The following is a 13,402-nucleotide window of genomic DNA, read 5'->3' as shown; positions in this document are numbered from 1 at the left end:
AGACTTGCGGGGTTGCAGGTTTTTTTGGGGTGCTTGTTTCTAAATATTTTGATTATTTAAACCAGTATTTCTCTAATATTTTCATGTCATGGTTTGATTAATTGTGTCCAGGGAGCCCCTTACCAAGACTTGTTGTGTTGTTAGAATGTTTCAAAAAATCTTCCACATTTTATTTCAAGATTTGTTTTGGAAAATAGCAGATCTACAAGCTTGCAATAAGCAACAACACTTTAGAAACAAGCCCAAAAATCCGCAACCACCAATATTTACAAGCAACTTTACAGGAAAAACAAGGCCAAAGTCGCTTATAATAAGCACACATGGCAACACTGGAGTGCACCTTTTATTTTGAAGGTTCGACTGTTCCGCCGGAAAAGCCAAACCCTTCAACATAAAAGACATTCCGGAATGATGTGTACATAGAGTACAGTAGAGGAGGAGGATGTGTACAGTATCCAGTAACAGTACAGTGGAGCAGGATGTGTAAAAAAGGCTCGTGTTGTATAACAACACCGAACTAACTTTATTATAACTCCGTGCGTATGGAAGCATCATGGAGAGTCCAGAAGTCACGTTCACGTTGGCCTACGTGGTGTTCTGCTTCTGCTTCGTGTTCACGCCCAACGAGTTCCGCTCGGCCGGCGTCACCGTGCAGAACCTGTTCTCCGGCTGGCTAGGGTCCGAGGATGTGGGCTTCGTCCAGCACCACGTCAAGAGGACCAGCGTCACCTTGCTGGTGCACTGTGCCCTGCCCCTGGGTGAGATAACCTTAGATTAGCTGTAGAATACAACTCTCGTAGACGTGTTTATGATTCTGACGTTTTCAATCTACGAGAGTTGTAGGGTTCACCCCGCATGGACACAGGGACTTTCAGCACTATACCCCGTAGACACTCCAAACATGTACAAATTAAAAATAAAGGTGCTTACCCCTACGCTCCAAATGTTATCTCTCGCTACGGGGTAGTAGTTTAATGTAATAATCCATATCTTTCAATAAAGAAGTGTTTTAATGCCGCCTGTGGCCGATTCTTTCTGTCGGAAGTTCCCAATGGGCGGTAGTGACGGGTAGTGACGCGCCCTTCTGGTGAAACCCGGAATTACACTCAATGTAAACAGGAAGTAAACGAGGGTGAAAAAATGGCGTTCGGCCACAGACGGCATTAAAACACTTATTTATTGAAAGATATGGATTATTACATTAGACTACTACACCTAGCGAGAGTTAACATTTGGGGCGTGTGGGTAAGCACCTTTATTTTCAATTTGTACATGTTTGGAGTGTCTACGGGGTATAGTGCTGAAAGTCCCTGTGTCCATGGAGGTGAACCCTACAACTCTCGTAGATTGAAAACGTCAGAATCATAAATACGTCTACGAGAGTTGTAATTCTACAGCTACCTTAGATCAGTGGTTTTCAACCTTTTTCGCATCAAGGACCCCCAAATTGACAAATATTAGCCCAGGGACCCCCATTTGAAAAGATATGCCAGGGACTCAACCATTTAGATTTCTTGGGGGTCCCAATCTACACTGTATCACCATCATCAGTGTTCTTTTAACTCTGAGAGTGTACAAATGGGACCAAAATGGACCCGTACACACTTAGAGTTACAGACATATAAGGGTCAATTTGGTTCCTAATTATTAATTTGGCTGGGGACCCCCTGGAACCCCCTCAAGGACCACATCACACATGTGATGATGTGACCACATCACAACACACTAATGTGTGATGGACCACATCACACATTAGCCCAGGGATCCCCTATTTGAAAAGATATGCCAGGGACCCCCAATAAGAGACACCCAGTTTGACATGCATTACAGACCCCCATTTAATGGCATTTCTATCTCTGAGACCCCAATTTATATTATAAAATCTATGTTAATTTAACTCTGAGAGTGTACAAATGGAATCAAATAGACCCTAACAGGTCCATTTGGTTCCATTTGTACACTCTCAGAGTTACAGACCCATAAGGGTCCATTTGGTTCCTATCCATCATTTAGCTGGGGACCCCCTGGAACTCCCTCAAGGACCACTGGTGGTCCCCGGATTCAAAGGGGCTTTGTTAGCATGAGCACACATACATTTACATTTCCAAAGCAGAAGTGGTCTGGACCAAAAGTAAACAATCCAAACAAAACAATGTATGTACAATGCAATGGGAATAGAGCAGGGGTCTTCATCGTTTTCAGGCCAAGGACCCCCTAACTGAGAGAGATGAAGCAGGGACCCCCTCTATATTGTATAAAATTGTGTTTCAGATTCAACTTTGTTTGTTTACTTGGTCTGCTCTTTTTTCCCTCTACACCAAACGCCTATTTGCCAAAAATAGCCGATCTACAAGCTCACAGCGCCTCGCGCGAGCTTGTAGATCGGCTATTTTTGGCTACAGTTGTCCTCAGAAAAGGGATGTTAGGGTTCAAGTGGTTAAGGTGAAACAAAAATATCATTTCACACAACGATTTGGCGGACCCCCTGTAGTAACTCTGAGAACTCCCTAGGGGTCCCGGACCCCCTGTTGAAGACCCCTGGAATAGAGAAATGTGTAAACTGAGCTGTGTTACACATTGCAACTTAGAGGGACGACTATCTTACGAAACTCTAAACATTGTGCTTTTTTTTTTTCTGTCAGAACTGTATCTGTCTTTGTGTGTTCATGTCTCTCAGTATTTCAGAAATACTAATTATATAATTCACTATGAATTGAGTACATAAGATCCCCATTTGAAACAAGCCATTATGCTTTCATGGGCTTTTCAATCCTATTTAATCCTATTCTTACCGGTGGCATGTGGCTGAAACAATGATGAGGAATGTCCAATATGTTGTTGTTTACTTACAGGTTACTACATGGGAATGTGTATAGCTGCTCCTGATAAGAACCTGGGATATGTACATCAGGTCAGTGTCTGTCTGTCTGCTCGTGTGTGTGTGTGTGTGTGTGTGTGTGTGTGTGTGTGTGTGTGTGTGTGTGTGTGTGTGTGTGTGTGTGTGTGTGTGTGTGTGTGTGTGTGTGTGTGTGTGTGTGTGTGTGTGTGTGTGTGTGTGTGTGTCACGAAAAAGATTAAGAACCAATGGTCTAGATAACATGCTAATCTAAATGACATTTCTCTACCACTAGAACAGAGGTCTTCAACAGGGGGTCCGCGGAGGTACTGCAGGGGGTCCGAAATTGTTGTTTGATTTAAAAAAAAAAATGTTTAAAAAACTTTTTGTACATTTTATTTTCCAAAAATGTCAATATGTCTTTAAGCATAACATGACATATTTTAATAGCTTAGTATTGAATGCACAATAACATGCTATGTTTATACATATTGTGTAGAGAAAGAAAAGGTCTTTTGCACACCTACTGGGACAACCTGTTGGTAGGAGCAGGCTCCAGGCAACCATTTGTTCATGTTTATACATATAAAACACAATTTTATACATAAATATACAATATATGTGGTGGCCTACCCACTACCCTACGAGGTAGGGGGTCCCTGCTCCATCACCCCATCAGTTTGGGGGTCCCTGGCCTGAAAAGGTTGAAGACCCCTGCACTAAATGACATTTCTCTGATACATTGTAACTCTGTGAATGATCACTCTTATAGGTGAGCAACGGCTGGCGAGCGTTCCTCCTGCTGTCGCTCTGCCTCCAGGTGGCGTGCTGGGTGATGGTCATCCACTGGTCCCGCCGCCGCTGGTCCAACCATCCAATCAGCCGGGCCCTGCAGGCCCACGCGCTGCCCCCCCGCTCCGGCTGGGGCGCCGTGGCGACCAGCATCAACACGGAGTTCCGGCGCATCGACAAGTTCGCCACGGGGCCCCCCGGAGCCAGAGTCGTTATTACTGACACCTGGGTTTTAAAGGTATGTGGAGCAGATCACCACGCACGCACGCGCACGCACAAGCACAAGCACACGCACATGCACACGCGCACACACACACACAGATTAAAGCCACGACTGATTTCAGTCATTTGATAAGAAGACAGCTTGTCTTGTATCTACTTGTTTCATAAATCGCACATTAGGACTTGGCCATAAAAAAAATGTGTCAGTCGTGAGATTGTATTTTGCTTTAATTCATGCACACACACGCACGCACTTGCGCACACACACACACACACAAATATAATGACATGCGAGAAAAAAAGTTTACATTTATTAACAAACTAAATCAATAATAAAGATATTGAGCGAATGAGGATGCCAGTAACTTCCCTCTACTCTGCAAGACTGCAATGGCTTCAGGGTTTAGAGATGCCTGCCAACACTGTCTGAGATCTCTAAATAAGTGAGATCTACCAGCACATATTTCCAAACACATTTAGCCCTTACTCTAACACACACACGCAAGCACGCGCGCACACACACACACGCACACACGCACGCACGCACGCACACTTACTTTTAATAGCCAGGCTGAATTGATGATGTCACCACAGGGCTTGGTCAAGGCCAAGGTTGCCAGGGTTACAGGGTATTTAACCCTGTCTGTAATCAAGGGCAGGTGTTGCTGATGGGAGGCAAACAGTTTTTTTGACTGTGTTTAGGAGGGCTGTTGGTTTATCCACCCTAAGTTTAACTGTTATGTTTAATTGTATTTATTATTTGTAGGCTGGAGTGATTGGCACAAAAGCTATAAGAATAAAAGCATTTATTTATTAACTTTACGTACAGTTTGGACTTCAGTCTTTTTATCACACGTCGAAACAACCCTAGCCGTCGGCAACCAGTAGTGCCATAAGTACAGGACTTTAGACACTACAATATATATATTTTTTGCCTCTGAATCATTTCTCAGCAAGCTTCCTTAGTTCATACATAAAATGTAAATAAAATAATCAGAAATCTAGTAGGCTCTCTGATTTCTGATTATTCAGAGACACCGTGCATGAGACGCACTGTAAGCTTGTAGATCTGCTATTTCTGCTACTTTTTGAAAATGTTTGAACATTTTTGAACATGTCAATGATCAAAACGAATAATTGCGATTATCTCAAATAATTGCGATCAGGCGATTATGTAATTAATTGTGACAGGCCTATAAATGCACCTTATGTCTAACCCAGAGGTGGGCAACTTTGATGATGGAGAGGGCCACTATATGTAAACACTCACTCCAGAGGGCCACATTGCATATACTGTCGGGCCATTCTACGTCACACAAAAATAGCAAAAAAAACAAGCTGAAAACGCGTCTAGTGCGACGCGTTTTCAGCTTGTAAATCTGCTTATTTTTGCTACTTTTGAATTGGAATCCAGGTTTCTTTTTGCTATTTTTGAATTGGAATCCTGAAAAGTAACATTTTTATTTAATTTCCAATACATTTAGTTATACTTATGTTAACTTTATGAACTTAAATACAAATACATTGGACAATAGAAATGTAATACTAGTCATTAAGCTACTAATATAGAGTAATTAATGCGGGTCATGTTTGCATGTTTGGAATTGTAACATCTGAAATCAATAATGTATCAGTATTCCAATATTAACCTGCGGCCCGCATGAAGTGAAGGTGGGGGCCGCATGTTAGCCTGGTAAACCCTCCCTCCGGAAGTCTCATTTGTCATTCATTTCAGGAGTGAGTCTGGCATGATCGCCCATTCTGCAATTTTGGCTGTCGGCTGGAGTTGGGCGGGAGTAATACCGTTGACTGACAACCCCTTCAGCCAATGAGCTGTGTTCCCCTTCAGCCAATCAGCAGTGCATTTTTACCACCTCCAGACTAATGCGACGCAACGGGACTTTTGAGACAGCCATGCGCAAAATAGGTTGCCTTATTTGGATACATGCGTGTCACTGCCCGCCCCTGCCGGTTCTCTGAATTTTTATTTTTAAATAGGCTCTGTCATAATTAATTGACCACATATATGAAGTTAAACAACTAAATTCTATCCAAACGATATCTTAAAGTAAATTCCGTGCCTCAAAAAAGAAGTTTGAGAGCGTTTTAAAACCGAAAGTAAGAAGTAAAGACAACGCACAAACAACAATGGCTGACGTTCGTTTTTTGTCGGCTGAACTCAGGCTGCACTCGGCTCCATTCGGGCTCACTCGAACTCGGCACCTGATTGGCCAACTTTCGCTGTCAATCACAGAACGTTGAGCGACGACGCTGATAGGCTCGTCCATTTGGTGAACGGGCTAGAAACGCCCAGACAAGCTTTCAGGCCAGACTCCTTCCTGAAATCAAATGGAAATGACATTTTCCGGAGGGAGGGACCAGGGACCAGGCTAGGCCGCATGTGGCCCCGGGTGCGCCAGTTGCCCATGTATGGTCTAACCTAATGTTTCTCTTTTAGTGTTTGAAAACAACAAAAACGATCAAATTTCACCCACGTCTTTACTATGTGTGACAATAAAGTCATTTGTTTGTGTGTGTGTTGCCTAGGTGACCACCTACTATGTGCATGTGTTTGTGTGTGTGTTGCCTAGGTGACCACCTACTATGTGCACGTGGCGCTGCAGAGTGACAGCCACCTGACGGTGACCGAATCCAGACAGCACCAGTTGAGCCCAGACACGGCCACGCCCACACAGATGCTGACTCTGAGAGTGGCCAGTATAAACCCTGCTGTCAAGCCTTTTGATATCAGGTGTGTGTGTGTGTGTGTGTGTGTGTGTGTGTGTGTGTGTGTGTGTGTGTGTGTGTGTGTGTGTGTGTGTGTGTGTGTGTGTGTGTGTGTGTGTGTGTGTGTGTGTGTGTGTGTGTGTGTGTGTGTGTGTGTGTGTGTGTGTGTGTGTGTGTGTGTGTGTTAGTTAGGGCATTCACAAATGCAGATTTTTTTGTATTGGATTTTAGAATGCCAAAAAGTATTTGAATAGCCGAATATTTGCGGGTGATATATCATATTTCTTTCATCCAAAAAAAACAAGCAATTCTCTGCATTTCTCATGCAATGCCGTGTTGCAAGCATAGAGTCATGCCTTTTTATCTTTCTGGCATGAGTGCTACCACCACTACAGCAGGGCTCACAGATGCATATCTGCTGTAGATATAGTGCCACTACTTTATAAAAATAAAATAAATACAAATAATATTAAAGAAATATATTCGAATATTCGACCGTGATGTACAGTGTCGAATAGTGTTTTTGAATAGTTGAATATTTGATTATTCTGTGAAACCCCTAGTGCAGGGGTCTTCAACGTTTTTCATGCCAAGGACCCCCTAGCTGAGAGGGAGATGAAGCAGGGACCCCCTCTATATTGTATACCAACCCGATCTCACACGACTTAGTATATATTGCGCAGGAGTGTCATTCTGTGCATGGACAACTGGAAAACACGAAAATCCGTGCATAGCCGCCTTGCTTCTCCCCCATTGACTAAACCATTTCGGAGGCGCGCAGTCTCAAGGGAACTGGAGCCACGTTGAGGGACCACCGAGCGAGCTAAAGCGAGCGAATTGCCATCCCGAACGTTGCGACGTTTCCTTTAGCCTACTCGGCGCCGTTTGAGTTACAGTATGTACCGATGGCACAGAATCATTCATTTTGTTGTGGGGACTACTCTGCTTCCGGGTTTTTCCGGGTTGAAACTGGTTACGCCCACCGTGGGACTCGCTGTACATATGCACAGATCTTCGGGTTTTCTAGGCGACTATGCATGGAATGACGTGCACTGGCTCCGTGCAATGTATACTAAATTCTGTGAGATCAGGCTGCAGTTTCAAATTAAACGTTCTTATTTTTACTTGGTCTGCTCTTTTTTTCCTCTACACCTATACCTCTTTGTCAAAAATAGCCGATCTACAAGCTCACAACACCTCGCAGTGCGAGGCGTTGTGAGCTTGTAGATCTGCTATTTTTGGCTAAAGCTCTCCTCAGAATAGCGATGCTAGGGTTCAAGTGGTTAAAAAAAATCTCATATCACACAAAGATTTGGCGGCCCCCTCTGTAGTAACTCTGAGGACCCCCAAGGGGTCCCGGACACCCCTGTTGAAGACCCCTGCCCTACTGTGTGTGTGGACAAACACGTCAATGACACTTGCAGGCTTTAATAGTGGCACCATGTTGAAAGTGCTCGGGGATCATTTCCATCCCACACTGTTTTAACTGTTTCCCAGGTTGAACTCGACGGAGTACTCGGAGCTGCGGGAGAAGCTGCGCGCTCCCATCAGGAACGCGGCCAACGTGGTGATCCACCAGACCATCAGTGACCTCTTCCTGGAGACCTTCAAAGCCCAGGTGGAGCTCAACCTCCCCTACAGGCTCCCCAGTGGCCAGGTAAACTCAGGGTTTCAGATAGAACAACAAAACGTGGAACAAACTCCCCCAATTGCAGAACCGCAGACTCCGAATCTGCCACCGTAATCTAGACCCTCCAGAAAAATGCGTTTATGCGATCGCAGGATTTACCGCATAATCAGCAAAATGGCGCATAATTATGCGGGGGTAACGTTTTTTCAAAAAGGCCGCATCGCATCGCATAATACGCACATAGCATCGCATAATATCGCATATTTCCGCATATTTCGCAACTTTTAGAATATTTCGCATTTTTCGCAACTTTTCGCATATCGCATATTGCCGCCTATTGCCGCATATTTCACAACTTTCCGCATATTTCACAACTTTCCGCATATTTCGCAACTTCACGCAATTTCACCGCATAAAATTGAAAAAAACAGCATATTTCGTCGCAAAATCAAGGATTTTAGCCCGCATAATCAAGAGTTTTAGCCTGCATAATCAAGGATTTTTGCCCGCATAATCAAGAGTTTTAGCCTGCATAATCAAGGATTTTTGCCCGCGTTTTTCTGGAGGGTTTAGTAATCTGAAGACTTTAGACCAGCGGTGGGCAACTTTGATGATGGAGAGGGCCACTATATTTCCACACTCTCTCCCAGATGGCCACATTGCATATACTGTCGGGCAGACACGTCTTATCTTCGTATTTTAAGTTTTTTTCGGCATTCTATGTCACACAAAAGTAGCAAAAATAGACAATCTACAAGCTCAAAGCGTGGACTCATATAATGATAATAAATGTCCTTTCATTGATTTATTTGCCTCACCCAGACAAGTGGGGGAGTGGGTTCCAACTTCCTGAGCGTTGACTCAGTGCATGGAGTAGCGCCCACACTATGGAACAAACTGCCACCCCATGTTAGAGTGTCTCAAACCCTGCCTGTGTTTAAATCACGTTTGAAAACTCACTTGTTCTCCTTGGCGTTTGAAAATTCAGATTGAGAAGCTGCTGCTTCCCCCATGCATTGTGTCAATCGTTGTCTTGTTCACTGTGTGTGTTCTCTTGTTTATTTTAGTATTTTACTGAGTGTACAGCACTTTGGTTCAACACTGTTGTTTTTAAATGTGCTCTATAAATAAAGTGGATTGGATTGGATTGGATTAAAGTTCTCAGTCGCCACGACTGATTTCAGTCATTTAGATTCCATAGAAGCCTATGGAAGCATGTTGCACAGCGAAAATATCCCATCTATTATTTTAAGATTAGAGCATTTGTAGTGGTCAAACTAGCAATATGTTCAGAAGCATCTTCCATAAAACCCTAATGCTCCTGGATATTTCATAGAAAAGTAACGGTAAAAGTCCCAATCTGTTATTTCTTCACCTGGTTGGCTGTATGTACAACAATTTTACATATTGTGTTAATTGTGTAGGAAACAGCACTAGTGTATGGGGGGGTGGGGCTCCTTTCATAATGTTTCCATGTCAGCGTTGATAACACTGAGGAAGACCTATTAGTTTGTTGCGTAAGACGAAAGAACATTTGTTGAGTGCTGGCTGTTTTCTAGTCTTGCATAGCCAGCCTCTCCACAGCTCCACCTACAGTACCCTCTGCCTGAGGAGTTTGACTTTTGTTAATTTGAAGTGTTGCGGGCATCCTGTTTCTTTGAAACTCAGGGCTCACACAGGTCTCTGCCGAAAAAAGCTTCTAATATGACTGGGCGAGGCAGCCAGCCGAGCACTTGGCTCTTCAGCACAGGACAGGACAGTGCTGGAATTGAGTGAGGGGCCATGTCCACTGAGGCTTTTTCCCCTGGCTTGAAAACGCCAAAGCACTCGCCTAAAAAATGCTTCCTAACGCCCGAGTTGAAAATATTCCAGCTCAAGCTTCAAGCAGGTGTTGAAAATTTGCTTCACTTTAAGCAATGCATCTGGGACGTCCAATGTGATTGTGATGTCCATGTCAAATAAATAAACATAACATAACTCCACGGGTGAACGAGCGAGCGCAAAATAAAAGCTCAGTGACACGCCATGCTGCTGGTGTTCCAAAAAACGCAGCGCTCCCATTGTGAACAATTCAAAACGTACGCTGCGCTTAGAAAAAATAAACATCTTGATGGACAACACAGGCCCTGATTTAAGTTTGTAGGCCCAAAACGCCAGAAAGGAGTTTGCAGTGGCAGAAGAAGTACTCAGATATTGCCTTTCCTTTCCTATACTGTAAATGAAAGTTATCATTATGCTATGACAGTGGCTCCATTACAAAGCTAGTGAGTGCCACAAAAATGCATCTCCCTCTTTGTCTCTCTGTGCCTCCTCTTTATTCAGGAATTAGAGCCTTGTATTGGCTGCATGCAGGCTCCAGCATCCACCAAGCTCATCAGATTCTGCCATGTGGAAGGTTAGTGTGTGCGTGCGTGTGTGTTCAAAGTTTTTCATATCAAGGACCCCCAAATTGATATGTATTTGGACTTGGATTGGACCCCCATCAGAAAATGTTTTGTGCCACGGACCCCAGAAGAAGATTTATGTTAAAAGAATTCAAAATGTTTTTCAATATTTTTCTAATATGATAAAAAAATAGCAGATGTACGATGGTTGTCTATCTGCTATTTTTCAATAGCCAAAGTATAAAATTATGGTTAAAGTGGTTAAAATGATTGAGACGCTACATTAACACATTTTGCCAAGGACCCCACTTTGAGAACCAATGTGTTCGAGCCAGACCGATAGCTATTTGACTGATATATCGGACATTATTCGATTTCTTTATGACGTTGGTATCGGCAATTATCCAGTCGATGTGTCCCGATTTTAGTTTTTTACACTTTTCAACCTGGCGTTCCTATTTTGGGATATGTCATTATAGGTAAACATTTTCAAAAAAATAGCTGATCTTCAAGCTCACAACTTGTTTCATTGCAACACGTGCGCTTGTAGATGTGCTGTTTTCAGAACATTTTGCTGTAGGGTTTAAGTGGTTGAATTAAAGTTCAATTTCTTAAAGGCATTGTAGGGAACATTAAGCCTAAATTTAAAAAAATATTTATATATATATTTTTTGCATTTTTCCCCTCTATCAGCCACTATATAATGATGCTGGGGTGTTTTGAAACACAGTACTCTTTCTGAAAACCCTATTTTCCCTCATTGTTATTGTTTGTGCAGTTCGTTTCCCGGCCACCAGGGGGTGATGCCTCCATAGACTTCCATAGACTTCCTTACGTACCGGACAAATATAACAACAACAACAACAATAGGGAAAATAGGGTTTTCAGAAAGAGGCCTGTGTTTCAGTGCAGGAAAACACCCCAGCATCATTATATAGTGGCTATAGAGGGGAAAAAATGCAAAAAAAAAGATATAAATATTTTTTAAATTTAGGCTTAATGTTCCCTACAATGCCTTTAACTTTTTGTAATGTTGCTTATAAGTTCAATGTTTTCTAAACAAAATATGGGTAAAAACGTTGGCAATCGGTGGTCTAGGATCGGGATCTACTATTTTAGACAGGTCTAGGATCGTCATTGACCCAAACATCTGTCTTCAGTCGGGCTCTGGTGTGTGCGTGTGTGTGTGTGTGAGAACATCTGTGTGTGAATCTGTGTAAAACCACTCAACACATGATTGCCGTGGGTGAAAAGAGGAGGCCCTAACCTAGCCTGGTAAACCACCCAGCAATCGGAAATCGCATTTAATTTGATTTCAGCTGAAATCAAATGATTTCCGCGACCGACATGGCTTACCAGGCTAGCCCTGACCCCCAAAACTATGAGAACTACTGGTTTAATGGGTGAGTGGCTTATTGACTGCATAATGTGCAGGATAAGAGACAATTGGTTACATGCTACAGACAGACAGACAGACAGACAGACAGTCAGTGACTGTCAGTCAGTCAGTCAGTCAGTCTAAAAAATGCATCAAAGCAGTACAGTCCCACAGACCACCACTAGATGTCCTCAAACACCACCAGAAACTCCACATACAGTAGGAAGTGCACAAGTTCATATTAAATGACATGTGAAATAATTAATTTGATGCGTTTCCTTATAACGCTCTTATCTTAATGTACTGCTTTGTCTAATATCTCACCACTTCCAATTATCCTATATAATTGATTACTACTGTAGTGTGTGTGTGTGTGTGTGTGTGTGTGTGTGTGTGTGTGTGTGTGTGTGTGTGTGTGTGTGTGTGTGTGTGTGTGTGTGTGTGTGTGTGTGTGTGTGTGTGGAGAGCTGCACCGTGGGGGTGCGTGTGTGTGTGTGTGTGTGTGTGCCGATCGACAAGCTCAAAACTCCAACACACCATGACAGCTGTTTCCACATTTTTTTTTCTCAAACGTTTGAAAATATGTGAAAATGTTTCAACATGGTAATGATCGTGACGATTATGCAAAAAATAATAATTGCTATTATCAAAGATAATTGCCAATAGGCGATTATGTAACAATTGTAACAGGCCCGAATGTGTTGTGTTGTGCCGTTGCATTGCAGGTGGTGACAGCGACACAGAGTGCCAGCAGTGCTTCTGCAGACCCATGTGGTGTGTGTCCTGTATGGGCAGGTGGTTCGCCAGCCGCCAGGACCAGCAGAGACCCGACACCTGGCTGGCCAGCCGGGTGCCCTGTCCCACGTGCAGGGCCAAGTTCTGCATCCTGGACGTCTGTCTGGTTCACTGACTGGAACGCACCCTCACACAGACACAGATGTGATGTGAAAATAGCAGATCTACAAGCCTACAACGCATTGCATCGGGACGCATTGTCCGATTTAAGGGTTATTAATTAGGGTTATATGGGGTTATTAACATGTTATTATGGCCCTTAAATAAGTGATTACGGGTCTCTGTTTTGGGTTTTTGAAAATATGGTCACCCTAGGTTAACCAGCAAAATGGGGAAGAATAATGGATAATAATATCCATCTCATTAGAACACACACACACACACACACACACACACACACACACACACACACACACACACACACACGTCGTAGGTGTTGGGCAGAAACCTTTTCATTTACTTTTCAGTAACTTTTCATTGATTGAACATTTATAAAACCCACTGACGGACGTAAACACGTTCAACCTGGCATCCCTCTTTTGGGCATGTCATTGATTGTTGGCTAAAAAATTCACACATTTTGTAAATGTTTCAAAAGAGCGTGAAAATTGCTCATTTACAAGCTCGCGTTGCAATGT

The 13,402-nt window shown here is 43.2% G+C and overlaps 1 protein-coding gene across 1 annotated transcript; it reads left to right on the top strand.

Annotated features, from left to right (window-relative positions):
- Positions 1 to 414: 414 nt before the first annotated feature.
- On the top strand, positions 415 to 13,044 carry tmem129 (transmembrane protein 129, E3 ubiquitin protein ligase). The gene is made up of 7 exons (XM_084041435.1): positions 415 to 758; positions 2,853 to 2,911; positions 3,609 to 3,866; positions 6,442 to 6,602; positions 8,075 to 8,234; positions 10,530 to 10,602; positions 12,695 to 13,044. Exons 1-7 carry the CDS (start codon positions 554 to 556, stop codon positions 12,877 to 12,879), a joined length of 1,101 nt encoding a protein of 366 aa, XP_083897561.1. The 5' UTR covers positions 415 to 553; the 3' UTR covers positions 12,880 to 13,044.
- The last annotated feature ends 358 nt before the right edge of the window (positions 13,045 to 13,402 follow it).

The sequence above is a fragment of the Gymnoscopelus microlampas genome, assembly GCF_963454915.1.
Source record: "Gymnoscopelus microlampas genome assembly, chromosome: 18".
NCBI classification, from domain to species: Eukaryota; Metazoa; Chordata; class Actinopteri; order Myctophiformes; family Myctophidae; genus Gymnoscopelus; species Gymnoscopelus microlampas.
This window is presented reverse-complemented; position numbering and strand designations above follow the sequence as displayed.

Bases quoted from the DNA above. Each gene is read 5' to 3' on its own strand.
- tmem129 (XM_084041435.1), top strand. From the start codon at position 554: ATGGAGAGTCCAGAAGTCACGTTCACGTTGGCCTACGTGGTGTTCTGC. The intron at 6,603-8,074 runs GTGTGTGTGTGT...ACTGTTTCCCAG, and splicing joins GTCAAGCCTTTTGATATCAG to GTTGAACTCGACGGAGTACT. The intron at 10,603-12,694 runs GTTAGTGTGTGC...GTTGCATTGCAG, and splicing joins CAGATTCTGCCATGTGGAAG to GTGGTGACAGCGACACAGAG.